Here is a 27,548-nt window from a genome sequence, read left to right as displayed (position 1 = left end):
AAAACAGTTCACTGACTCAGAATGAACTTGCATTAAAAATTTCTTTCTTGGAACTTCTGAATTGTCACTGGATGCTGATCATAATATTGTAATAATGTCTAGGTTTCCTGCAGGAATGAAGGAGAAAAAAGAAGGAAAAAGAAAAGTGCCTTTTTTTTTTTTAATTTGGAAAGTAGATGCTATATGGGTAGCCTGTATAGTTCTAGTCTTCATATTTAGTCTCTTAATAGTCTTGGTGCTCCAAGTATATTTTGTACTTTCATGGTTTTACTCTTCAGCATACATAATTAACTTCATGTTCTCCTTTAAATGTTACAGCTTTGTAATACTAATAGGTTTTTTGGTTTTCTTGTGTCTCACTACTTAAATACTGTTGGCTCACTTTTGTCTCACAAATTATGCTGAATAATTTGGGTGTGAGGAAACATTTGTCACAATATTTCACTGCTTCTTATACACTGTTGATCTGAATGGACGATTCACAAGACTTGCTGTGGATGTTGTCTATTATTTAATCCTAATTTGGATTTTGCCATTAACCAATGAGATACATAAGTTCCTGACTAAAATTGGATGCCTTATTTTACAATAGTTAAAACCAAACCAAAATAAAAAAATCCTTATGTTCTTCTGTAATATGTTGCTTGTGCTGAGGCAGACCAGAAAATCAGCACTACTGTGTATTTGAAAAATCAAGTAACAATATCTGAATTGGTACATAATGCTGTTAAACAGTGGCCAACATATTGATTTCAAAGAGTGGAAGTATTCATTTGCAGCGATGTTGAAAGAATCGTCTCATCTGCACAGCTTAGATTTCAAAATTGCAGATTCCTGCCACCCACTGAGCATCCAGTTTCAAACTTTTTTGTCAAGTAAAAGTTGATGTAGCACATCTTGGCTGGATTTCTATTCTTTAATAGTTAGATGTTATGTGTCTGGTAAGCCTATACTTTGTATCAGTAACAATGGGAGAACAAATGCCTGTCAACCATTTGTAATTTTATGTCAAACATTTGCAATGTGAAGACATTATGTGTAACTGTTCTGCAAACAGAATCTCTTTGTAGTTATGAATTCTGTGCCTGAAAAGGCAAGCTTGCATCAACATTAGATCTTGTCAGCTGATTATTTTTTTAGAAGCTCATAAAATTAGAGTATTGTTCTCTTCTGTGCCCCAGAATAAGAGTTTTATATTTTTCAGTCTTCTAATATTTTTTTTCCTTCCAAAATGTTTTAGGTGAGTAGTTCTCAAAATTCTGAGTTGCTTAGATTAACTTTTTCCTTCTCAGCAAGCTGTATTGAGTGAAACTCTTATGAAGTTGCATGACCTGACTATGTGATTAAATGAAAGCATTAGATCACAAGAATCTTGAATAAAATTACTGTGTTTTGATCAGTTTAACTCTGGGCTACAGTCCCAAGCCATTTGCCGTGGTAATTTTACTTCCAGCCGTTTTCTTTTGGAGAAGGATTTTATATCGTCATGCCTCCTTAACTTTGCTGAAATCTTAATTGTAGGATTTTACTTTTCAAATGATGAGACATCAGATGAGGCACTGTAATATGCCTCCTGTCACTATGAGCATAGATTCAGATACCCGTTGTTGAAAACAGGAGTTTTTTGAGGTGAAGAGGGGGAGATATTGTCTGTGTTTGTGGTATGAGTAACTGTCACGGAGATTAGGTTTGAGCACTGCATGGAAGTTGAAAGTCATTAAGCTTTTGGATATTGGTATTTGTTTTGACCTGAAGCTATACTGAATGCCATGGCAACGTACTGATGTCACAAATCAGAATTTTGTTATAATCACAGGATCAAGCAGCTTAGCTGGATATAAGCTAATGCCCCTCAATAATTATTTTATAATAACGTGCGAGTTTGGTAAAGGGAATTCACTTTTGAGTGCAAAAGTAGACTACAGTAAAGGTGCAGATTTTTGAAGGCAATGAGTAAAAGCACAGCTTCATACTGTTGCGGGTCACTATTTGGAAGCATAGGTTGCTCTCTGCTGCCACATTTTAGAAACTGTTTTTGTTTATATCTTGAATAATAAAAGACTCAAGCTCACCAGGCAAATACTGTATTGATGATAGAGTGGTTATGATGCTACACTTGGTATCTCCAGATTGATCTAGGGCAAGTGTTACTGAAAGTTTCAAAAGCTGAGTTAAAGCTGTAGGGAGATACAGAATGCAAGGCTGCAGAGACAGCATGAATTACTGGAAAGATCACAAGCCATTGACAGATAATGCTAACTCTAGGAACAAAACCTTGTTTTTGAAGTGGGGGACTGTCACACTAGTTTGGTGGTCAAATGGGAACTATAGAGGTCAGGAAGAAGAATATGTTGACATTGCATCACATAAGGGGAAGACCAGCAAAATTATTTTGTGTCTTGATATCTGAAAGCTGTTGGTTTGCTGGCTGGTTGATTGCAGGCCATCACGTTGAAGTGATGACTGTCCTCCTAAATTTTTAGTTTTTAAACAATGAAATTATTTGGTACCTGGATATTTTATGGAATACTTCTATGTGCATGGAGTCACGTTAACTAGTACTCCGACAAGTTCTGTAAATATCCTCAAAAATTTCAATTTGCTTCTGTCATATGAAGGCAAGTTACCAGCAAACCTGGTTTACTTTTTTGTTGTATTACAGACTCATACTGCCGACCTGGTCATACAGAGAAATAAGTGCATAATAGTTAATTATATTGTCTGTAGATAAGGCAATTCTATACTGCAAAGCAGGATTTCTGGTAGAGAAAGCTGACTGCAGAAGGGTTTAATATCTTTTTTGATTGAGATACCTTACTTCATCTGTGTGCCCTGGTCACCCTGGGGAGCTGTAATTCATGGAATCATAGAATACCAGGTTGGAAGGGTCCTCAAGGTTCATCTGGTACAACCTTTCTTGGCAAATGCACTTATTTTTGAACCATTCTGTTACTGACAACTTGTTGTTTCCCATGCTGGTATCAGTTTTGTTCAGTAGATGCTGTCACAAAAGGGTGGGAGAGGTATTTGGTACACTTGAATTCAAGTGTGTAGGATTAACAATGAGTTGACTTTGAATTAGGTTATGCTTATCTTGAAGATAATCAGTTCATATGAAAATACAAACCTCAGTTGGCTTTGTGGCTTTGAGTGGTAAACAACACTGAAAGGGGTGTTTTTTTTTTTTTTTTTTGTTTTTTTGTTTTTTTTTAATGCTTTTCTTATAGCTATAGAAGTGTGGCTTTCTTGGTCTGCGTGGGTTTCTGTTTCCCCAACAGCAGCTGAGTGCTTTTCAGGAGTGCATTAAGTGGTGGTGTGACTAATATCTCTTCTATGGATCAGGCTTTCTTGTTCTCTCCACCAGGAGAATTGTTTTCACAGTGTAATGTTTGTTTTGGTAGAGTGAGGGCTTTTTAATGAGTACTCTGTATACATACTGAAGAAGGAGAGATCAAAAGAAGTTTCTGGGCATTTCCTGTGGCAGATAAGGGAAGACCACAAAGTTGGCTGTGGGATTGCCTTCCCTAGCTGGGCACTAGCTGTGATGGGAGAAAGAAAGAAGTTTTGAGGTGAGTTTATAGATACAGTTATACATATATTATGAGACATATATAATATGTAAATACATCTTTTTACATAGATAAAAAGATTGTGTGTGTATCTATATATAAAATACTTTTATATCTTATTTATTTCAAGGTGGTAGGATGTTGCAATGTACCTGCTGATTAAATCTGTTGAGCAGGGCCCTCATCCTGGTATTTAGGATTAACTTTTGACAGAGGTGTTGATCCATATTCAGAATGGAGGGATATAAATTGTCCGTGTGTTCAGTGGTGTGTTTTAGCGCATGAGGCTGTGCCCAAACAAGTACTGCGCAGACTTGGCCCCTGGCACTCTCTGTGTAGAGGTGCATAGGCTATTGCTGACCTTCAGCTTCTAATTATGCTGGAAGCTCTTTAATTTTTTTTTTTTTTTTTTTTTTTCTCTGAGTAGGACCAGTTAGCTTTTTTCAATGTTGTTGCTTCCCAAGTCTTTTGGTTGATCATGACTGGAATGCAGAAGGTGTTTGCTTCAACTCCCCACCAGTAATGCTTCATTCAACAGAGCAATATTGATTTAGGTGTTACAGGCAGTGAAGAATACAAGGAGGGTGGGAGTGTGATGTGCTGGGAAATAGCTGAGTAAGTCATCTAAAACTTGCTGAACTGCATTTCAGAGGGGTCTGCAATGAAGTGACTCTTCTGAAGTGTATTTCCAGGAATTGCCACAGGCTTCTGGACCTGTAAACTTCTATTTCCGTAGAACAGGAGGGCAAAATGATGTGAGGTGTGAGATGCAAACACTAACCACTGTTTTTTACTTAGCAGTGGCTTCTTCAAGTGTGTGAACCTGTCAGACAGCTTTTTTTTTTTTCTGTATCTCCCCAGAAACTGTCTTTCACTGGTCTATTTAGGTGTCTTTATGAAAGAGACACTTCCTATTTAGAGTTGCACTAACCATAACCTGAAAGGAAGTATGTTTGACAGGATAAATTGTCTTTCCATGAAAGTATGATCCAACCTACTGGCCAAAAAAAAAAAAAAAAGGTTTCACATTCATCACCACAAGTGATGCAGGTTTTATATAGGAGGTGAAATGTCTTGCTGAGCAAAACTTCGGAAACATAGATGGCTGTGCTGGCCCATTATTGCTTGGAGGGTTCCTACTGCTGAACCTGTGTAGTAACCTGGGCAGGTGGATTGAAATTAATACTATGGGGTCTGCCGTGCCAATCTGCTACTCTTCCTGATCTGTGTATTCCATTTTTTTATAGGTTTTTCTATTCAGAATAGCACTTGGAATTTCTGAATTTATGTAAAATTTCCATAAAATTTATGGACAAGTGTGCTTTAATATTGACTCTTTTTTTTTTGGGGGGGGGGGGGGAGGGGAAGAGGTAGAAAAGTACACTGAGGGGTTTAATAGAATTTCTCTCTCTACCTCTCCAAAGGGTTTGAGTATGAACTCCACAGTGCTAAATCTGACCTTCCCTGAAGCCCGTGGAACTATGGACTTCATATGTATATAGTAAAATTGTTTTGTATCTCTAACTGAAGGGATGACAAAAATTGAATAACAGCAAATAAACTTTTGCTAAGAATACTTGCTTCCTTCAGTGGTGAGTGAATAGATTGGCCTTGAGCATGTCAGTTATTTGAAACTAGTGGAGCATGATGGACTGGAAGCTGCAGTTTAGCATGGCATAAAGTCTGGTGGCAGATAGTATAATTTAAGATAGTAAACTTAAGTTTGTTATGGAGAGTTGTTCTCAGTAGATTGCTTTTTCTGGAAAGAATGAACAAGATAAGAACCAACCAACCAACCCAGCCTATTTAATAAATATTTTCCTAGGTAGTATTTTGGCAAGAAAAACTGAGATGAAGAGTCTTTGTGAGACAGGATAAAATAGTTTATAATTAATTTTCCTAGCCACATCAACATCAGATTTATTTCTGTGCTGAGAACTGTGGTCTTCTACAAAGGCAAAAATATCCTTGATTAGATTTCATTGGAATGCTGATATTAAAACCAACCCTCCCAACTTATTATCATGTGGCTCTAAATCCAGAATATGTGTCCATGATGGCTTTCTTAATACATCTTCAGGGTATATCAATTACCTATGGCATTGACATATCCTTTCACCAATATGACAAGGTATCAATAGTCTAGAAATTCAGATGGTCCTAGAGTTTTCTTCTTGGGTTTAGTTTTTCTTCTTTTCTTCTTTTAACAAACAACCATGGGGGAACTTGAAGCCAAACACCACATGACAAATTTGATGATTTCATTTGCAATGGTTCAGTGGGCAAATTAAGCTGAGGCTGTTGCCTGTCTTGCGTAGCTTTTGATTTTAGTTTCATATAGCTAAAACTCAATGTACTCTAAGATGCTAAGCTAATTTATAGAGAGATGTCATTTGTTAGGGAGTGCAGAGGGAAATAACTTTCTGTTTGTTTGTTTTAAAGGACAGGAATACATATGGTTAGATAACGGATTCATTGCTTTATAAATTAAACTATTGCAAGAGCAGTATGCCATTGAATCTGAAAGTGTGTGTCCTCTGCCAATCCGTGCACTCTCATGTGATGGAAACTTCAAAATCATAGATTAAAAAGTTGAAAAAGACTCTAAAGGGACTATTTCTAAAGAATCTTTTCATTCCTCATAACCTGCCCTCCTCTGTTTCTCATGCTTGTAGTAAAGGTGAGACGTGAGGTGGAATGGTGAGTGGTGTGGCTGGAGCTGAAGGGATGGTCTGCCAGCCTGGAGTCCTGCCTGGCCCTTTGGTGCCCATGTGGTTCTTCCCTCCTGACTCCTGCAACCTGGTACCATCTTCTGTCAGTGCCCCGTAGCCAACCCAGCCTTTGCCTTCCTCTGAGCAAGGTGCTGTTGTGGCTGGTGGCGTTGTGGACAGGTGCTTGCCGAGTGCGGGACTGTGCTCAAACCCGGTTTTAAGGGTTTGTCTAAAGAATAGCATCATTTTGCTTAGTTGTTGTTACGTGTTGTCATTATATCGTTATGTGTATTGTTTTCTTCTTTCCCTCACATACGTGGGTGCGCTCCCTTCGCCCCTGCCTTCCCTCGCACAGCCTCCCGCCGGGTGCCCGTGTGGTTGGAGGGGGGTCGCTGCCTTCGCCCCGTGGTGCCGGGCGGGTTTCTCCGTCTCGCTGCACGTCAGCCCGCCGGGCAGCGCAGCTGGCGGGACTGAGCAGGCGTTTTAGACACTCCCTTCCGTGGAGATCTGAGGCGCTGGGCGCCTGACGGTAGGGGAGGAGGGCGGTGGTTTTTCTCCGGGTTACCGCTGCTCCATCTCGGCTCGAAGCCGCCTGCCAGCTGCCGTTCCGCCCGCGCTCCAGCTGGTGGAGCCCGAGCACTGCCCGGCGCGGAGGCCGGCGCGGAGGCCGGGGCGGAGGCCGGGGCGGAGGCCGGGGCGGAGGCCGGGGCGGAGGCCGGGGCGGGGGCCGGGCCGGGGCGGGGGCCGGGGCAGCCTGTCCTGTCGCGAGCAGGTGTCCCGCCCGCCCGCTCTTTGGCCTCTGTTGTGCCTGCTTGTGTCACCGCGGGGTTCGCGCTGCTCGGGGGCGCGAAATCTGGTTTTCTCTGCGTCGGAGCTATTGCTTTTGGCTCTCCTCCTTTTATTATTTTATCTTTTCTCCTGCGAGAGATACTTTAGAGGAGCAGTGGCTCCATCTCATGCACTTCCAAACTGTTCACTTGCCATCCCTTGGCTGCCTCTAGTTGCATAAATTCCATACAAATATCCTTCTTTTCTTTTCTGTTCAAGTTGATTATTCACTTTTACGAGAAAATGTTGTAGTGTCTGGCTCTTTGATATATGTCCTCCCCTATTGACATTTCAACATTCTTCTGCTCTACTATTCTAATTTTTATGGGAAGTTACTAAATCCTGCTCTAGGCACATCACTTATGAGAGTTTAAATAAGGCCTTTGCATGATCTCCAAAACCAATTTTGGCTTTCCAAGTGCTAAGGTGACACAATCAATTAAAAATAGAATACTTGAAATTCAGAGTTAAGTGTTTCATCTGAGTCTGCGTTTTCCTATGTAGATCCTGCAGAGCTTTGCAGTTCAAATTAGAAAATCCAAGGATAAATCCAAACCAAGGACTTTGAATAAAGCAAAGCCAGGGTGACATGTTTCTAAGATGCTCCAAATGCCACAAAACATGTGGCAATGTCCTAGAGGGTGCTGGGATCCCTGCAGATGGGTGGGCAGGATTTCCATTCCTGTCCAGGGGGTGTTGGTTTTCATGTTAGTTCTGAGAAACTGGTGGCATCTCAGAGGCAGCCTTTCTATTTAAAGTGTTGGTTTACTTCATGTCATGTAGGCATTGACCTTATTTCAACTGATGTACAAAATAAGCAAGTTAGTGGTTGTTTGGTAAATTAGTCTAAAATCTGATGTCTGTAGCTGGTGAAATAAGCTCTTGAGCTCTTGGTGATGAAACACTGGCACCTTGTCCTCCTGTAACAACCCAGCATTGTTGTGAGGTGTGGGGTCTTTATGGGACACTTCATTCCACTACATCACTTTGGCGGAGCAATTGTTGAGCAATTTGATCCATTTTGTCTTGTATTCTGGTGTAATAATGTCCTGGCACTTCTCCCTTTTGAGTCTCTGATAAAGAATTTTCATTACTTCAGTGGGAACAGCATCCAGGGCAGGGCTGGTCTTAGTTGAAATGTCTGATATAGAAGGTGAAGAGGAGGCTCAGATTTGGTCCTTTGTTTGTTGCGACCAATGGAAGCAGCTGGGGTGTTGAGAAGACCTTCCGGGAGGGATCGTGACAGCAAGGAGGGGATTGCTCACCTCTTGAATATTAGCTTTCAGAAAGGCTAACAGCACATCTCTGTTTAGACCACCCTACTAGTCAGAGAAAAATCTGAAATCTCTCAGTTTTGTGCAAAGAAGGCAGATTTGTTCTGCTTTTACTTGTAAAAAATTCAAGTGTTTATTGGCATGACTTTTATTACAGTGAATTCTGACGGCTGAATTAAAAAGTTATATGTTTGTAGTGACACTGGCTACCTTACGTTTACAAAGATGTTTTTTTCTGGTTTAAGAAAAACTCAGTTTTTTTTGTGATTTTTTTTTTTTTTTATTCTGGTTATATAGCCTGCCAATATATTTTTAGTTTCTTATTAGAATTTCTAAACTTTAGAAGGAAAAATCTGTGGACTTTATATGCGGTTGTGCTATAAATGTGTTGATGAATCAGTGTTTAACTGATCTACAACATCAAAGTCTGCACTTTGTTCTTTGAAAAGTTTTAAATATCTTGCTCTTTTTAATGGGAAGAACAAGTTGCAGTGTATTGAACTTTTTGTTCTTTGCTATTGCTTCTTGTACTGATACTGTAAATGGGTTTTGAAAAATGCTTGTTTTGGTAAAACATTGTTCTTGTTAGGACGCAATATTATATCATGGAATCTCTTTTTGTTTTGTGAAGGAGGAGCTCAGAGAGGTATGTGAAGAACCAACTGACCCTCAAGCTCAGCAGGAAATAATTAATAGCATTGAAGAAGTATATTTTTCCAATGATTCCTTTGATATTGTGAAGTATGAGTTAGAGGTAAGTTGTCTTCTTAAAAGACAGTCATATAACAAAAAAGGAGGGTCAAAAGATTATGCTCGTTTCAATGAGCTATTTTTTGGTTCGTTTCTTAGATCTTGTATTAATGCAAAACTGTACCCTCCCAACTCGTCTTGGGGTTGTGTGGAGCTTCTAGCATACAGTATTGATGTGGAGTCTCTTCTTTTAATGTGTGCTAACAGCCACTTTGTAATTTAAACTATTGTGAAAAAGACAAAATATTTGAATGGGGGAAAAAAAAGTCTGTTCTATACTTTGGGTATTTGTTTTAGCAATTAATAGACTGGGACATAATAATTGCAATGATTAGGGGGTTGTATGTATACATATATGGCTTAGAACAATGTAACTTTGAAGTAATTATGATATCATATGATGTAATTATGATATATTGTTTATCTTAGCACTGATACATTTCAGTATCCATCATGTGAAATAATGGATTAATTCTGCAGATTAGGTTGCAGAAGCAATAAGAGTGTTTCTTTAGTGGAATTGATTGGTTAGTTAATACTACATGTGTATTTAGCATCCTTTAATTTCTCAATTTCATCTTCTGTGTACTTGCAGAGGCTTCCTCCAGTACTTAGTCTTCAAGAACTGGAAGAGTACAGAGACAAATTAAAACAACAGCAAGCTGCTGTAAGTAAAGTTGTTTCCTCTGTGACCTCATGTTAGATATTAAGTGTTTTTTCTTTTAATATTATGTTGTGTGCTTTTATAGTGAAAAATTGTATCAGCAAATCATATAATAATATACAACCATGGAAGTAAATCTTGGTGATGTGTTGTAACAAGGAGAAAATGTGCTAACTATTTCTTTAGAAACTCGATTTTCTGAATGTTCAGCTTTTCTTATATATTGCAATAAAAGTAATATGCAGCAGAGCACTGAATCATGTTTTAGTATCTTTTCTGAGGGATTTCTGGATATGTAAACCATAAAGTATTTTTAAAACTCTTTCCTTAGAGCTGGTATTTTATCTTATTTTTCATTTACCAATTTATTAATCATCCATGAAGGTTTCTAGTGAATACTGATACGGAGTTATTATGTAATAAAACAAATGAAATGCAATAGTGAGCAATAACTACAATTTACAGGGGAAATCGGAGTTGCAGCTTCTGAAAACTACTTGTTACATTTCAGCCTTTTAAAATTATGGATTCATTGCTCTTTTAAAGATTAATAATATGGTACAGGGAACTAATGTATTAACTGTGGCATTTGGAGAGTACCTGCAAGCAAAATAATAGTAATAATCCTAATTCATGGCTTTAAATTAATAAAATATACAGAAGGAGAATGTTAGTTCGTTAACAATACATGGGGAACAAATTCCTTCTGCCTAGGACTGCTTTCCCCAGAATAAATCTATGAAATTTTGTAAAGTGTTAGGGAGAAGTTGAGCAAATGAATATGCCATGTTTCTCATCAAGAGGTATAAGGAAAGAAGTTGAAAGTGGGTGGTGGGCTTGGGGTTTGTGTGTGTGGTGTGCTGTTTTTTTTTTAAGGCTGAGAGACAACTCCACTGAGATATGCATGATAATCCTAATATCTGTTATCAATATTTTGGCAATTTTACCTGCATGGTGGGAACCGTCTGCAGCTGGACGAGTTGGTTTCAGTGCATGGCTGCTGCTGAAACATGTGAACTGGAAGGTGCATGCAGCTAATGAATAGTAGGGGTGAGAACTGAGCACGAGGTTTCCAGGAAATATGCCTCAGATGTGTCTTTCTTTCAGAAAACAAACAAAATCTTTCAAAGCCAAAACTTTTGAAGAGAAATGTGCATCCAGTTCTTCCCCCAGCATCCCCCGAGGCAGGATTATGGTTTTCTTTTGTCTTCCTTAATCTAGTCAAAATATGACTCTGTTGTAGGAAGGAATTGTTGCTTGGATTTGTTTTCCTCCTTGGGCGTGTTCTGTGTTGCTAAAATTTATTGTATGCTGCATATCATGTCCTTGTGTTACATTTCCAGGGCTAGTGTGAGAGACTGTTGCATGTTTTCTTCTCCTGTCTCAATTATTGTCTGTTTATTTTGTGATATGTCGTTTAGATTACTGTCTGTCTTAAAGGACGTTAGAGCCCTTCATGGAAGATGGTACTGCAGAATGTTTTATGTTATTAGTTCAGTCCTAAAAATATATTGATGCTGATTCTGAATAGATTATTAGATGGAGGACTCATGATGTCTGTTGGCAGATCACACAATATCTCTGCTTTTGAAAAAGAATAGATACTGCATTTTTCATTTCCGTGCCTGTAGCTATAGCTGACATAGGATTTTACAATAGTCATTTAGAGATAATTCCAACTTCTAAATTTCTGAAACACAATTTACTCAAACGAGTGTGAATTACAGGTAATAGAGCTCTGACCTTCCACTTCCCACTGACTGCTGCCATCTGCTTTTGTGCAGCTGATCTTGGTCATGCCTTTGTTTTTGGGGTCACTATAGTCTCTGAATTTTCCCTAGATTTTCCATTCCAGGTTTCCATTCCACTGGATGGATTCCAACTCACTTAAAGCTTCTTTAATACGTATATCATGACAGCTTTAATTTGTCTAATCCTCTTGGTACAGACGATTTGAATTAGGAGGCTTTTTAGTTTTATGTATGTTTGTCTTCATTTTAGTTAGAAGACTGATATCCTCAGCTGTATATTTTTTTCTTTCTTCAGGAGATGAAATATTTTTTCCTGATGTGATAAGAAAGACTAAATTGTTCTGGAGAAAATTGTTTGGTCCCTTCAAAGAACATTGTTGTTTGCCTGCATTGATAACTGCAGCCACATTCATTGCTAGCAGTTGCAATTCTAGATTCCAAAAGTTGAGAATTAAACCCAAACAAAACTAACCCCAACAACATTGTATGGAAGATGCCAAAAGGAGTGAGACCATTTCAAAATGAATAACCTGTGATAATGTTGCTTATCCAAAATAAAGAGAATCACTTGGAAGCTCGGAAAAGTAATATCACTAAGTTCAGGGAAAGAAAAAAAAGATGGTATGACAGTGGCAGATGCTTGATAGTCTTGAGGTTGTTATTGGTCAAGTGTAACTGAGAACGTGAGAACAAAAAAAAGCAGATTAAAAACCGAAAATGAGACACGTCTTATGTTTATGCATACTGCTTCATGAATCCCTCTAACAGTGAAGAATTGAACTGTTAGAAACTATAGGGGAATGCATGACTAGCAGGTGTATCCCTGTCCTAAAGTTTTAACAGGTACAAGGCTTGTGGCAAGAACAGATTGGAAGAGGGAGGTGAAAATTCCGCCAGATGGAGACTGTGCAGAGAACAAACCTTCTTTAGAGGCCCAGGGTCATGTAGGCTTGTGTAGCTTTTGGACTGATAACATCCTTTCCTGCCCCCCAGTGCTCTGGAGTGGTTCTTTTTCTGTCCTGCAGAAGAAACCTTTGTTATTTATAGAACAACTAAGAGGTTTTAAAGTCATTTGGTGATTGTGGATGTTTTTTAATGTGCAAGGAGGAAAGCATAGCTACATACATGTCCTGTGTCCAGATTGCCACCTGATGATACTGGGGTACTTCGAACACCATTGGTGTGCAGGTGCTTTTCCAGAGGATGGGAACTGGCCTGGTGGAGCCACTGTCAGTTTGTTACAGGAATGCTGACTGAAGATCCCAACTTTGCTATGTTTGAATAAACAGTCAAATACATAAAATCTTCCTCATCTCTCTTTCCCAGTTGTGGGCTGGCTGACTGTCATAGCTAGTTTTTCCTTTTCTCCTTTTTTTTTTCCTTTTTCCTTTTTTTTCCTTTTTCCTTTTTTTTCTTTTTCCTTTTTTTTCTTTTTCCTTTTTTTTTTCCTTTTTCCTTTTTTTTTCCTTTTTCCTTTTTTTTCCTTTTTCCTTTTTTTTCCTTTTTCCTTTTTTTCCTTTTTCTCTCCTTCTCTCCTTCTCTCCTTCTCTCCTTCTCTCCTTCTCTCCTTCTCTCCTTCTCTCCTTCTCTCCTTCTCTCCTTCTCCCCTTCTCTCCTTCTCCCCTTCTCCCCTTCTCCCCTTCTCCCTCTTTCTCCTTCTCTCTCTTTCTCCTTCTCTCTCTTTCTCCTTCTCTCTCTTTCTCCTTCTCTCTCTTTCTCCTTCTTTCTCTCTTTCTCCTTCTTTCTCTCTTTCTCCTCTCTCTTTCTTTTCATTTCTGGGAGTATTGTTCCCAAAGAAGAATATAGAACAGTATCAATAATTTCTTTTTCATGTTTGAACTGTTTGTGATCCCTTCGGAAAAAAACAAAACAAACCACACTATTCTCAAGCCTGTGTTTATATGACTAGTACTGTTGGACATTTTTTTTTTAAGCTTGTGTGTTTGCACACAGGAGACTGATCTAGATGGCAGTGCCCATTTTTAAATTCAGTACAGACTGCAGCTCTCAGTAGCATTCCGCTTACGGTTAGTTCAGAACAATGGAGAAAATCTTAAAATATTAATGTTCTGTGTGCTAAAGAAAGGGTATAACATGCACAAGATAAATATTAATTTTGATATGGGTTTTATTTAATACAATATCAGTTTGTAAGGTAGATGTCCTTACAGCTTTCATAGATCTCCATGGTAGATGGTTAACTTAAATTTGTACTCTAGCAGTACCACAAGCAGAATGTAAGCAATTATAGTGTCCTATATTATTTTTACTTGCTATTCCAGTGTGTTCCTTAACAAGCTGGAAAGGGATTAATTTAGAAATGCCCACTGATTCCTAGATAGAACTGTAAACACTTTTCTTGTCTTAACTGGTTGTCATTTTTTACCTTGTGGCATATTAATGAATAAATTTGAATACTACAGAGCTGAATGATAAAGAATCACAAACTTGTAGAACTTTACTATAGGTATGGTCTACTTAATTGAGGTTGCTATGTATCACCTGTAATATACTTCTTTTTAAGGTATCTAAGAAAGTTGCAGACCTGATTCTTGAAAAACAGCCTGCATATGTTCAGGTAAGACAACTAACAGTCACTTTTTTAAGAGTAAACCACTCAATTATTTGCTGTTATAATGGTGCTCTTGTTTCATTGGGTATTAAATATATTAACCGTCATTTGTTAGTAGAGATGCTAATGCCTGCTTAGAACCAGCGGTCTCTGTATGCCAAACCTCTTACCTGTACAGTGAAAAGAACCAAGGGCATATTGTGCTGGAGGCCCTTAGAATGATAAAGGCTTTGGCATATGACCATTTTAAGAAGGCTTTCTGAAAACATGAATTCACAGGCTTGACTGTGGACTCGAACAGGAGATTCTTTAGTGCCTGTGTTTAGGAATGGTTTCAGCTCGATATTGGGACCATCGCTGTTTAACATCTTTGTTGGTGACATGGACAGCGGGACTGAGTGCACCCTCAGCAAGTTTACTGATGACACCACGCTGTGTGGTGTGGTTGGCACGCTGGAGGGAAGGGATGCCATCCACGGGCGCATTGACAGGATTGAGAGGTGAGCCCATGCGAACCTCATGAAGTTCAACAAGGGCAAGTGCAAGGTCCTGCACATGGGTCAGGACAATCCCAAGTGCAAATACAGGCTGGGTGGAGAATGGATTGAGTGCAGCCCTCAGATGAAAGTCTTTGGGGTGTTGGTTGGCGACCCAGCAATGTGTGCTTACAGCCCAGAAAGCCAACCGTATCCGGTGCTGCATCAAAAGAAGCTTGAGCAGCAGTCTTAGAGAGGTGATTGTCCACCTGTGCTCTTGTGAGACCCTGCCTGGAGTCCTGCGCCCAGCTCTGGGGTCCCCAACACAGGAAGGACATGGACCTGTTGGATCAAGTCCAGAATAGGCCACAAAGATGATCAGAGGGCTGGAGCACCTCTCCTGTGAAGTCAGGCTGCGAGAGTGTGGAGAAGTTGTGATTTGCACCTCATTTCTAGTATGAAGTACTGGTCTAACAGGCACTACTGTGGGCTGAGAGAGACATGGCACAGGCACAAGGCAAGGGATTTATAATTTTCCTTTCTCCTTGGAAGGAAAGGCATGCTTTAGGAACAACCAATGGATGGAAGAATAAGAAAAGAAAAATGTATTCAGCCTTAAATGCTGGAGGGAATACTCCGTCTCTGGGGACCATTAGGCTGTGCTCTCTCCACACTGCATCTCCACCTGGGCACGTTCAAAGGAGATACTGTAGAGAGTCTTTGCAAGAGGCAAAGCTGGCTTGGAGTTGCTCCTTATTGTATACATTTCCTCATGGAAAAGGAAATATTGACCTTTTCACTAGCTCTGACATTTGCAAAGTATGTTTTTAGTGAGAAGTCAGTACTGAGGAAAGTCATCCTTGAATTTGGTTTCTTAAGATATTATGCATATCAACAACTAAGCTGTCATTTTTTGCAAAAGCAGCATTGTTAACATAAAGGAGGAACTGTTTTTGGTGAAAGATGCAGTTCAGTGATTTGTCAGAATTACGTGTATCTTTGGAGAATGACCAGGAGCTTTTCTTAAACTGAACTAAACTTTAAACTTGGTTTTGCTTATCATATCTTTAGAATTAGGTTAGTTTTCGAGGTGAAAGTCTCTGTTCTCTTCATGGAAAGCCCTTGATATGTTTTGAAATTATAAGCAGTATTTAAAAAAAAAAAAAAAAGTTTTTTTTCTTTAGCATGGGGAGAGCATTCACTTTTCTGCAGTTCTGTTCCTAACAAAAGAAATCCTAATAGGTATGTTAAAAGTTTTATTCTTTTTAAAGGAGTTGAGATTATGTTAGGCACTTCACTAAGTCAAAATCAAGCTAAATGCAGGTCACCTGTGCTGAAGAGTTTTCAGCTGAAATTCAACAGGATACAATTAACGTTCATTATGAAGTGACATCTATTAATTTGGTAGAACACAAGTGCTTCTAAACCAGAAAATGCTGCTCTCTGGCATGTTAATGCAAATTAAACACTGTGCTTCTGTATCTGAAGCTTTGATCATTCTGCTGTAGGGCATCAATGGTATGGGGATTCTTAGGCTAAATGTACTGTATAAAAATGTAGAGCGTCCCACTGCAATGAAAATGGATTGCAAATATCTTTATTGAAAAGAGAATTGTATTTTAAAAGATAGCTTATATTAATGTTACATTCCCCTGCTTAGAATAAATAAAATGATGAAACAAATAATATTTAAAGTAACTCTGCAAAGTCACTGTAACATCTCAAGAGAAACCTACTAATGACTAGTCTTTGCTGGTGTGTAGCACAACTTCAACTTGTGTATTTATTTAACCTGTTGTCTCTCTGTAGGAACTTGAACGTATTACTTCATTGCAGACTGGCCTTCAGTTAGCAGCGGTTATTTGCACGAACGGAAGAAGGTATCTTGCTTAAATAAGGGCAAAGATTGAAAGAGGGGAAAAAGTGTTTAAGAAGAAATCTGTAAACCCAAGAATTTTGTTTGCTGGTGATATTTCCTATTTATGTGCTGAATGGAATTAGCAATAGTAGTTAAAGATACTGAAAGAAATACCAGATGCTTTCTCTCTTGCAGCTCTCACTTTTTCAGTTGGGAGTTCTCTTCAAACCATGAACCTTTTGTCACACACCATGATCCACAGAGAAGTTTTGCAGAAGGGAATACATACCTTCTTACTAGTCTGTTGGTATCATCTCAATTTCTGGGTTTCCCTAAAAATGCTGACAGTGGATTTTCTAGCATGTGTTTTGATGAAAACATTAGAATTTATTGGAAATAAGTTTTATTTTACATATTATCAAAGATTATGTTCATTTTTAACTTTGGCAGACACCTGAATATAGCAAAGGAAGGCTTCACACAAACTAGTTTGGGGCTTCTTGCAAATCAGAGGAAACGACAGTTGCTTATTGGACTGCTAAAGTCTCTGAGAACAATAAAGACACTGGTATGTACAGTTGTTTTTGTTTGATGGCAAAATAGTTTTCTTCATTTCTGTGTAGTTATCACAGTTGTTTTTTTTTTTTTTAATTTTTAGCAAAGAACTGATGTGCGTTTGAGTGAGATGCTGGAGGTAAGTCCCTGCCAGACTATTATAATTCGAAGCTATTCTAAGTCTACTTTTGTCAGTCATCTTAATTTTGTTCTTTCTTTCCTTCCTCTTGCAAACAGGCTATGAGTGTGTATGTGTGGTGATATTATATTTTTATGCTTTTTTAAAATGTTCTGAGGAAAACTTCATGTCAGATAGCCCTTGTGCCAGGGTGGGGGAAGTATTTTCTGTCAAAGACCAAATTGTAATGGTAAGAATGCTCTGGAGCCTCCCTACCCTCAACTTACGCTGCTCCTCTGGTCTTAGCTTGATATTTGGAAGAAAAGAAAAGGTGAGATCTAGCTGATTATTGATATGCTGGGTCTGGATAAAGTACTTGTACTGGTAGGGTACTGTACAAATTTATATATGGGCTCCTTACTATTTTATTTGTAAGTATGGTATCTTCTCTTGTTATTAATTGTGTTGTTTTTTTAAGAGCCAGTTGAGAAAACATTGCAGCATGCAGACCATGACACTGAAAATTCTACTGATGCAGTATATATATATTTACTGACTAAAGATCCATTAGATAGTTCTTGTCTTAAGCTGATTAAATTGTATGAAAGACAACTTCAGGATTTTGTTGACAACCACGCTTTAATGATGTAGTGTAACAATTTTGACTTGCTAGTTTACCAAATATCTACAGCTAATACTAGATGGAATGTCATTATGATAATCCCTAGTTACTAAATTTGGAAAGTGAGCCTTAATAATTGTAACTCTTGAGATTCTTTGAGTTTAATTCCATCTTGGGTAATACACCTTGTCTCAGCACACTTCCCTGTTCTTTACCATGCAAGAATGTATTAATTTACAGGCTGCATAAACATTGCCTTCTGCCTAGGAATCTCTGTACAATGATCATCTTTTAGTTTCTGTGCTGTATTGTGTTGCACAGGAAATCAGCTCTTCACTGTCTACTGGTGGGAGTTGTCTTGAGGCAGAAGTGTGCGTGTTGCATCCACTTGCAGACCCTGATGTCTGATTGTCAGTGATTTTTAAATGTTAAGGACTGGAACTGCCCTTTCTGGCTAAGTTTTAGAGCTGTGCTCAGTGTATACTCCCAATAAGGTATCTGAGATATTGGCCAATTTACTGTCTTTGTTCCAATAAGGAGTTAACAGCTTGGAATATGCATGAGAACTCTTAGTAGCCATTCACAGGGGCACTTTTAGATAGGATTCGCAATTGAAAAAAGACCAGACACAAAGCTGTAATAACTTCCAGGGGTGAGCTGTATGTGGAATATGTTGGAAAGCCTGCTTGCGTAACAAGGGAGGGAGCTGGGTCTCTTTAGCTTGGAGAAGAGGAGACTGAGGGGTGACCTCATTAACGTTCATAAATATGTGAAGGGTGAGTGTCATGAGGATGGAGCCAGGCTCTTCTTGGTGACAACCAATGATAAGACAAGGGGCAATGGGTACAAACTGGAACACAGGAGGTTCCACTTAAATATGAGAAGAAACTTCTTGACAGTAAGGGCGACAGAGCACTGGAACAGACTGCCCAGGGAGGTTGTGGCGTCTCCTTCTCTAGAGACATTCAAAACCCACCTGGACATATCATTGCTGTGTAACCTCATCTAGGTGTTCCTGCTCCAGTGGGGGGATCGGACTAGATGTTCTTTTGATATCCCTTCCAATCCCTGACATTCTGTGATATATTACTGATTTGAGCTCTGTTAGACTTAGAATCATAGGATCATTTCAGTTGGAAAAGACCCTCAGGATTATCTAGTCTAACCATAACCTAACTCTAGCACTAGACCATGCCCCTAAGAACCTCATCTAATCACCTTTTAAACACCTCCAGGGACGGTGACTCCACCAGTTTTCTGGGCAGCCTGTTCCAATGCTCGACAACCCTTTCTGTGAAGAATTTTTTTCTAATACCCAATGTAAACCTCCCCTGACACAACTTGAGGCCATTTCCTCTTGTCCTTTCACTTGCTACTTGGGAGAAGAGACCAACACCCTCCATGCTACAACATCCTTTCAGGTAGTTGTAGATGGCGATAAGGTCTCCCCTCAGCCTCCTTTTCTCCAGGCTAAACAGCCCCAGCTCTCTCAGCCGCTCCTAGTCAGATGTCTGCTCCAGGCCCCTCACCAGCTTCATTGCCCTCCTCTACACTCTCTCCAGCACCTCAACGTCTTTCTTATGATGAGGGGCCCAAAACTGAATACAAGATTCAAGATGGGGCCTCACCAGTGCCGAGTACAGTGGCACAATCACTTCTCTAGTCCTGCTGGCCACCCTATTCCTGATACAAGCCAGGATGCTGTTGGCCTTTTTGGCCCCCTGGGGACGCTGCTGGCTCATATTCATCCGATTGTCAATCAGCACCCACAGATCCCTCTCTGCCAGGCAGCTTTCCAGCCACTCTTCCCTGAGCCTGTAGCACTGTCCGGGGTTGTTATGACCCAAGTGCAGGACCCGGTACTTGGCCTTGTTAAATCTCATACAATTGGCCTCGGCCCAATGATCCAGCCAGTCCAGATCTCTCTGTATGGCCTTCTTACCCTCCAGCAGATCAATACTCCCACCCAATTTGGTGTCATCTGCAAATTTATTAAGGGTGCACTCAGTGCCCTCATCCAGATCATTGATAAAGAGATTAAACAAAACTGGCTCCCATACTGAGCCCTGGGGAACACCACTTGTGATTGGCCGCCAACTGGATTTGGTTCTGTTCACCACATCTCTTTGGGCCCGGCCCTCCTGCCAGTTCTTTATCCATCACAGAGTGCACCCATCCAGGCCATGAGCTGCCAGCTTCTCCAGGAGAATGCTGTGGCATACGGTGTCAAAGGCTTTACTGAATCTAAGTACACAACATCCACAGCCCTTCACTTGTCTACTAGGTGGATCACCTTGTTGTAGAAGGAGATCAGGTAGGTCAAACAGGACCTGCCTTTCATAAACCTATGTTGACTGGGCCTCATCATATGGTTCTCTTGTATGTGCCATATGACGTTACTCAAGATCATTTGCTCCATTATGTTCCCCAGCACTGAGGTTAGACTGACAGGCCTGTAGTTCCCCAGATTGTCCTTCCAGCCGTTTTTGTAGATGGGTGTCACATTAGCCAACTTAAAGGCAACTGGGACCTCCCCAGTGCTCCCTGGTACTTAGTGAAGCAAGTACCAGGTTTCCAATGGAGAAAGATGCAAAGAGCTGTAAATGCAGCAATCATTTTAGACTGATGTACTGTTCTTTTTTATTCTAATGGATAATATGTGGGTTGTTGTTTTTTGTGATTTTAGCTAAACTTGATCTGCATTAGAACTCTGCTGTTAAAACCAATTTAATTTCAGAAACTCCTTTCTGATAATAGCTCAACATAAATTACCCTTGCGTTTTTACTCTTCAATCGATGACTTTGAAATTCCAGTAACAGCTTTGCATTTATCTCTCTGAAGCATGTAATATAACTGATGTAATTAGGACAAAAAAGGGAAGCTATTAGCTATTAAAGAGGGTTTTCCTTCCTCCAAGAGCCTTTCTGACCTCATATCTAATAGAATACAAAACCAGTAGTTATACCCAAGGTGCTGCCCACGTTCTGTTGGCAAGGTCTGGGGGTTCTACATTTTTGTGTGTATGTTTTTATTTTGGTTTTGTCTTGGCATCTTCATGTACTTCCTGCTTTATCTGTCTACCTATTGGATATTCTTGTTATAATTTAGGAAAATATTTCTTTATTTTTTTTTTCTAAAGTATGTTCTTTTTGTCCTGGGGCCTTGTGTGTGCCAATTGTCTTTAATTTCTAATTAGCTAGACAATGTGTCAAATTAAGTAGTGTTTATTTGGGCATAACGTTGGAGTGTCTCCCTTGTCTGTTTTTAGGTTCTGTACACTATGGCTATAGCCTGCCAGTGCCTGAACGTCTTTCCTTTCTCATGAATTGATCACATTGTATTAAAAAAGGTTTGAAAGTTAACTGGGAAACTGTTAGTTGTTTTGTAATAAAGACTTTTTGATATGTTCTGTATGAATACATAAGTAAACAAAACAGCAATTATTTTGCATAAGGTAACGTAATACATAGTGTTTTCAGATGTTGCTTAAGTGTTTTCTGTTTCTAATTCTGAACTGCGTGCGCATTAAGTTGTGCAACAGACCCTAACTCATTTCCTTTACTATATAGACCTGAGGCAAAATATTTGTTCTTAATGTTTATGCATAAGCATGTAAGCAAAAATGGGTATTGCAGTGTTTGCTTCAAAAGCCAAATTAGCTTTCTGTTGTGTTTTATCCTAAGGAAGAGGACTATCCAGGAGCTATTCAGCTGTGCTTGGAATGCCAGAAAGCTGCCAGCACTTTCAAACACTACAGTTGTATAAGGTAAGATGACATTGTGCAGATTTCAGCTCCTTTGTGATTTATTTGTAATTCTCATTCTCTAAAGCAGATTCGATTGAAATTTAGTTTTCTGCTTAAAAAAGTAAAATTGAGGCATTTATAACAGCGTAAGCATCCTCACCAGTTCCCCCCCCCCATCCCTGTACCATTACTAACTGGTCCTCACAATGCTAACACTATGTAATCTATGTTTGGACTATGTCATTGTTTTGAAACTGTTGAAGTATGTTGACAGTTAAACTTTTAACTAAAACTAAATTATATGTAACTACTACAATCTGCAGCCTGGAGATACCAGAGCTGTATTTTTAAATAAGCAAGTTTACATTCTGGAATTAATTTACCTACAGCAAGATGGATTGTGGACGGTAACATACCCTGATTCTTAGCAATGAAATTAGCAAGTGCAGAGCTTCATGCTGTCATTTCAGAACCTGAAATAATTTGAGTATCTGCAGTTCCTAACTTAGAAAGACTTGGTTCCATTGCTTTTTAGAAAGAAAAAAAAATAAAGAATTGGGTAAACACGAAGTTCAAATTCATAATAGATATGACAATAAAGGAGTAAAATGAAGTGAATTTTGATGTTTCATCCACAAAGAAGATAATGGGATTAATTAGATATTATTTTTCTGATATTTTTAATTATAATTTTTAATTTGTGGGTAAAATTCTGACATTGATTGGTCTTCTGTCAGACTGGTGTCTGACTTTGAAGGACCAAGAATCTATGAAAACACATGCTTTGCCTTCCTCTGTCCTCTAAATATATGCTTTGTTGCAATTTCAGTTTATCTCCACTACGCTATGTCAAGTATAGCAAAATTTAAACAGTTCTCATTTTTGCCATTTGGAATATTTAACCGCAAAAGTCATGCTATTTTAAATTTGATAGCATACTGATAAGATACGTGACAAATAGCTGTGAGGATTTACTTTGTTATTGCACTCAGAAGGATATCCTTGCATTAAAAAAGACAGTGTCTTGAAAGGAAGGATGCTGACAGAAAAAAATCAGCATTTCTTCTTTATTCTAAGAGTTTTTTGAGCTTATTTTTGTTTGCATTATGAGAGCAGAAGGACATTTTAGCTGTAAATCCCAGCCCCAGTGCACACATTTCAGTCTCTGTGCACTGTTTTACTTTCAGAAGTCTGAGAGAATATGTGTCGTATGGAATAGTGTCTCACTAGCCTTGGATTGGGCTAAATGAATAAATGGATCTTTTGCATTTCATTTAGGACTGCAGTAAAAAACAGCCAGGCAAGAAAACAGATATGTGGTAGCATTTATAACACACTTACATGAGGCATCTCCTCAGTATCTTACCAAGACATTTTCACAGCATTCCTTTGATTGTCCTCTGTCCATGTAGTAAGAATCAGTGCCTTCCTTTGTACAATCATTCTTCATATTTTTCTTGTTGGACGGTGGTGGGAATTGGGTGTAGCTCTTAAACCCCAGGGGATTTAAACCTTTCTATGAACTGTATAATTTTTTTTTATTTTGGTGTATACATAATCTGAAGAGAGAAGCACTTCAGCTCCCTGCTAAGACTTCTGTGGTTTTAAGAGTGGCTGCTTGTTTTCCTTTGAAAATAATAGTCTGGATGTCTATTGTTTTTTGTTTTCCGTTGTCTTCTTCCTAGGGAATGCTTGCATTATGTGATTTTTGTTTAAAAATATAAATCAAAGGCTTTTGTCTTCTGCTTGTTGATCAGTTCTGATGTGAGTAGACTCCCTTGAAAAAACTGTAGGAAAAAGTAGTGTCAGATAATAGGATGACTCTGTTGCATTTGGGTTGAAATGTTACGTCCATTGTATTGCAGTAATGTGCCTTCTACAAATGGATTTGTTTGGATGGGGATGCAAAAAGAAGACTTCTAATAGGTTTTTTATGAATGGAATGAATGCCTTGAATTAAATTCTCAATTATGGTAAATGGGCTTTCTAATAATCATGTAGCTATTATGTCTGAGCACTACCTTTTTAATTCTGGCTTAGAAAATACAGATTTAGGTGGACACTGCATTTCTACATTTTAACTTCAATGTTTGATGAAAGTTACATTTCTTACAAAATTTTGTGATTCCATCTTCTCTTCCTAAGTTAGTATAAATGTTGGCTGTACTCTTGCAAACACCTACATGTGTCATAGCTTGGTTGAACTATGAATGTGGTGCTTGAGCCATCGCTGAATGGGAAGACAGTGCTGGAACAGGAGATGCACTGAAGAGTATGGATGAGAAACACGTGGCAGTTTTACCTTGCTTGTGTTTCATGTGAAAAAAGATCCTTTGAATTCTTACCCATCCTACTGTCCCCAGAGGAATGAAACGTATGCATTGCAGAATGGCTTTGATCTTGGGGCATTTGCTGGGAATTGTGACAGGAGGGCTCAGATCTCTGAGCTGCCCAAGATTAGAGGAAATGAGGAACTAGTGTTTGTGAGGATCTGTGCTGATGTACGCATGAAATTAGTCAAATCTGATCATCTGCAGTCATCAAGAAATGGTTTTTGAAGACCAGGAAGTTTTTCAGCCATTTGTTTGAAGGGAATCATAGTCTGGTGTTTATGTGGTACCTGCTGCCATTAGGGGCTTTGTGAACTTTCATAGGACTTAGAGCAGGAAAACTCATTCATTTTTTCAGTCTGTGCAGAGGTGACCTGTGTAGCAACTTCTGTATTTTAGACCAGTTAATTTCAACATGTAAACCAGCTCCATGTTTATTCACAGGGGGTGATGGTCTATGCTCTATCCTGTACCTAGTTCTAAAGGTGGAAAGAAGGAGAGATTCTGTGCTCAGAGCAAGGTTCTTACTCTTGTTCTAATGTCTTCTTGTTGGCTAAAAGAATTGAGGAACAGGAAATGCTCATAAACTCCAGCAGGAGATGTAGTAGCATGAAACTGGTGTGGAGGCTTTTCTGTTTGCAGGCTTTTGCATGTGGAGAAACAACAAAGAAATGTTGGTTACTCTATTTAGTGATTAATGCCAGCTCTTTCTGATATTCTTCAAAGAAAGGTTTAAATAGGAAAAAATGTTATGTATCCTGGTTATCTAGCAGAACTGAGAAGGGAGGGGTGATGGGCATATCATTTAAGTGGAGAGAACTAGGTAGGGGACCTAGAATGTGTCTTTTGATAGTTAATGTGGGCCCCTTAGGGGAAGTTTCAGAGCTCAGAAGTAAGTTGTCTAAAATCAGGTACAGTGATTATCCTGTCAAACCTCTGTGCTTTCCATACTGAAGAGAATATCCTACCTATTTCTTGGTTGCTTCAACCCTTCCAAATGAAAACACAGTATTCATATTTTGTGTTTTATTTTTCTGTCTGGTGTTCTGAAATTTTTAAAGCTGATCGTTGGAAAGTTATGGAGCAGTTGTGCCTTTCTTTGTCCTAAATATTTTATGGTAGCTATTCTTGTTAACCTTTCTATACCAAATCTGGCTCAGAGAATTGAAATTATGGTCTTAAAAAGGTTTTCTGGGTTGAGTAAGCTTAAGTTCTTTTTTCTCTAAGAGGTTCCCGAGCAACAAGTAAAACTTACTATATCATACTTTGCGAAGAGTTGATAGCCCTGATCTGTCTGGTTATGTTCTGCTCTAGGCCAGAGTGCCAAATCAGAACATTTAGAGCAAGAGTTTCTTAGGAGTTGGGAATGTCTTCGAATGCTTGGCTAAATGGGGTCTTGTCTGGACCTTCTTAACACTATTGCATTGTAAACCTAGGATAATGTGCTGCTGCAACAGGTTGTTTAATTTGAAGTGTTAGGAATACCATAAATTCCTGCAGTAAGTGCCTTTCAGTAGTAACATTAGTGTGGGGATGCTAGTCTGACAGAGAAACAGCAGGTTAATGATTTATGATAAATTACTATATTGTGGCTTGGTAGCAGGCAAATACATTTTTTGGAAACAAGAAACTTGGTGGGAAATGTTAATATGATCAGTAGTTTGATTTTAAACTTTTTCTTCTTTCATTAATAGTGAGTTAAATTCAAAACTGCAAGACACCTTGGAACAAATAGAGGTAAGAATTTAAATATTGGTGTTTAGTATGTTAGTATTTAACCTCTAGGTACTAGAGCTTTCTAATGCAACGTTACTAACAATTACAGAACATACACATTTCTTTCTAATACCTTATTTGAAGTACTATAGTCACTGCTATTCATGTAGCTTTTTGTGCTGCAGTCAAATCAAATGCTCTAGAATATGTTACCAAATGAATCAAGCTTACTACTTGTGCCCACTTTAAGTGGTAAAGCAGTCAAATAGGCACATAACATTTGAAGTACTGGAGCAGAGGTCTGCTCCCTGTATAGTGAAGGTGCACAGTGATTTTCAGTCCATGAACTGCTGCGAATTCTTTAGACCACTCCTAAAAAGTTGTGAAAAGTAAATTAGCAGCATGCCAATTGGTTTGTATAAGCTACACACAAGATGACAGTTTCACTGGAAATTTTAGAGGTCAGCAAAAAGACAACTGCTGGATGGGGCCAGTGCTAAGCCAGAGGAAGTAATATTTGAATAGCTATAGAAGATTGCGACTAAGACAGAAGATTAGTTTAAGTTAGTAAATAGTAAATCGCAAAAGCAAATTAATATAAAATAGTGTCTTGCTGGAAATTGGTGGCAAGAAACTATCCATGAACAACAGGAATTCTTTTAACTCCATTACTGGGTAATTTTGAGCTGGAACACGGCAAGCATTTTGTAAGAATTCTAGTGATATAGATATGTATAATGTATATGGAGTGTGCGTAGTGCCTGCACTTGTAATACACAGCAGGAAACTGAATTAGCTGTCCCAGCTGCTCTTTGGTCATGTGCTCTTTAGAAAGTCAGATTAGTGCATGTATTATTGCACCTTGTTATTTAATTCCCTGTACAGTTAGAACTTTGTTAAATTTCCTTCTTTTGCGCATTTGTACTTTAGCTTTCTTGCAAAGCTTTTTTTCGTTATTTTACTTTTTCACTGATATATGCTCTATTCAGAGCGTGACTGATTCAAAGGAGCTAATGAAATTACTTTTCTCCATAGGCCAGTCATTAAACTTCTTTTTTTTTTTTTTTAAGATCACTCAGCTTTCACTCCTATTGCTTTAATTTATGTGCCATTTATTCCTTGTGAGAAAACATCAAAGTTGCTTAAAAGGAGATGTGCATCTTTACTTCCAGTAACAGCTGGAAAAAGCAAAAGCAAATTCTGCTTGTACTAAAATCTGGTAAAATGTGCTATGTTGGTTGGTGATAGCAATTCACAGCTGGCCACATAATTGTATTCAAGATTTTTATTTATTAATTGTGAATTTATAGAAATACCTTATTTCCCCTCTTGTGAAAGCATCTTATTTGTTACTGGAATTATGTCTACATGTTGGGAGAATGTAAGTCATCCTGGGCTTCATAGAGCATTCCTGTGAAATACATACTCTAATTAATATAGGATCATGTACTAATTAATGTTTAATGAGTCTTCTCAATAGTTGAGTGCCTCTGCTTATGTCCATAAATTTTTTCTTTTTTTTTTTTGTCTTTAATTTAGATTTTAACATTGACCTTTTTTACTGTGTTACAAATAAAATGCAAGGTGGCTATCGTTGAAAGAACCATTGAAAAATGTAGCTGAAAAGATTAATATGCTCTGTGTTTAAGAACTGTGTTGATGGACAGTTTGATATCCCTGTTTCTCTGCTTGTACAGATGTTCTGCATGAAATAAGAAACCAAATTTTTTTAAAAATCAGTATATGGCTGAAATTCAAATTGCTGAGTAACCCTTTAAAGAAGTTCTGAATCTTTAGGTTACTTGTCCTTTTACCATTTTGCTTTGGAAAAAAATGCAGTGTTTGATTGTATTCTACTCTCATATTTTGTGCTTAAAGCAAATATTGATCTGCTTAAAAAACCCCAACAAAATGAAACACACACTCTCCCAAGCCCAACAGTAACAAAACCCCCCTACTAAATCTTTATATAATTAAAATTCATCAATGTTTTGTGACAAATAGAGTA

The 27,548-nt window shown here is 38.6% G+C and overlaps 1 protein-coding gene across 1 annotated transcript in view; it reads left to right on the top strand.

Annotated features, from left to right (window-relative positions):
* The window catches only part of VPS50 (VPS50 subunit of EARP/GARPII complex), a 92,727-nt gene that overhangs the window by 2,691 nt on the left and 62,488 nt on the right, over positions 1–27,548 (top strand). Inside the window, exons 3-10 of the mRNA XM_082045709.1 lie at positions 9,014–9,136; positions 9,728–9,799; positions 14,072–14,125; positions 16,405–16,475; positions 16,904–17,021; positions 17,112–17,147; positions 21,433–21,515; positions 25,519–25,561. Of these exons, the coding sequence (XP_081901835.1) occupies positions 9,014–9,136; positions 9,728–9,799; positions 14,072–14,125; positions 16,405–16,475; positions 16,904–17,021; positions 17,112–17,147; positions 21,433–21,515; positions 25,519–25,561 (600 nt within the window). The remainder of the gene's footprint in view (positions 1–9,013; positions 9,137–9,727; positions 9,800–14,071; positions 14,126–16,404; positions 16,476–16,903; positions 17,022–17,111; positions 17,148–21,432; positions 21,516–25,518; positions 25,562–27,548) is intronic.

The sequence above is a fragment of the Streptopelia decaocto genome, assembly GCF_964273445.1.
Source record: "Streptopelia decaocto genome assembly, chromosome: 2".
Classification (NCBI taxonomy): Eukaryota; Metazoa; Chordata; class Aves; order Columbiformes; family Columbidae; genus Streptopelia; species Streptopelia decaocto.
The sequence above is the reverse complement of the archived record's forward strand: the minus strand, read 5'-3'. Positions and strand labels throughout refer to the sequence as shown.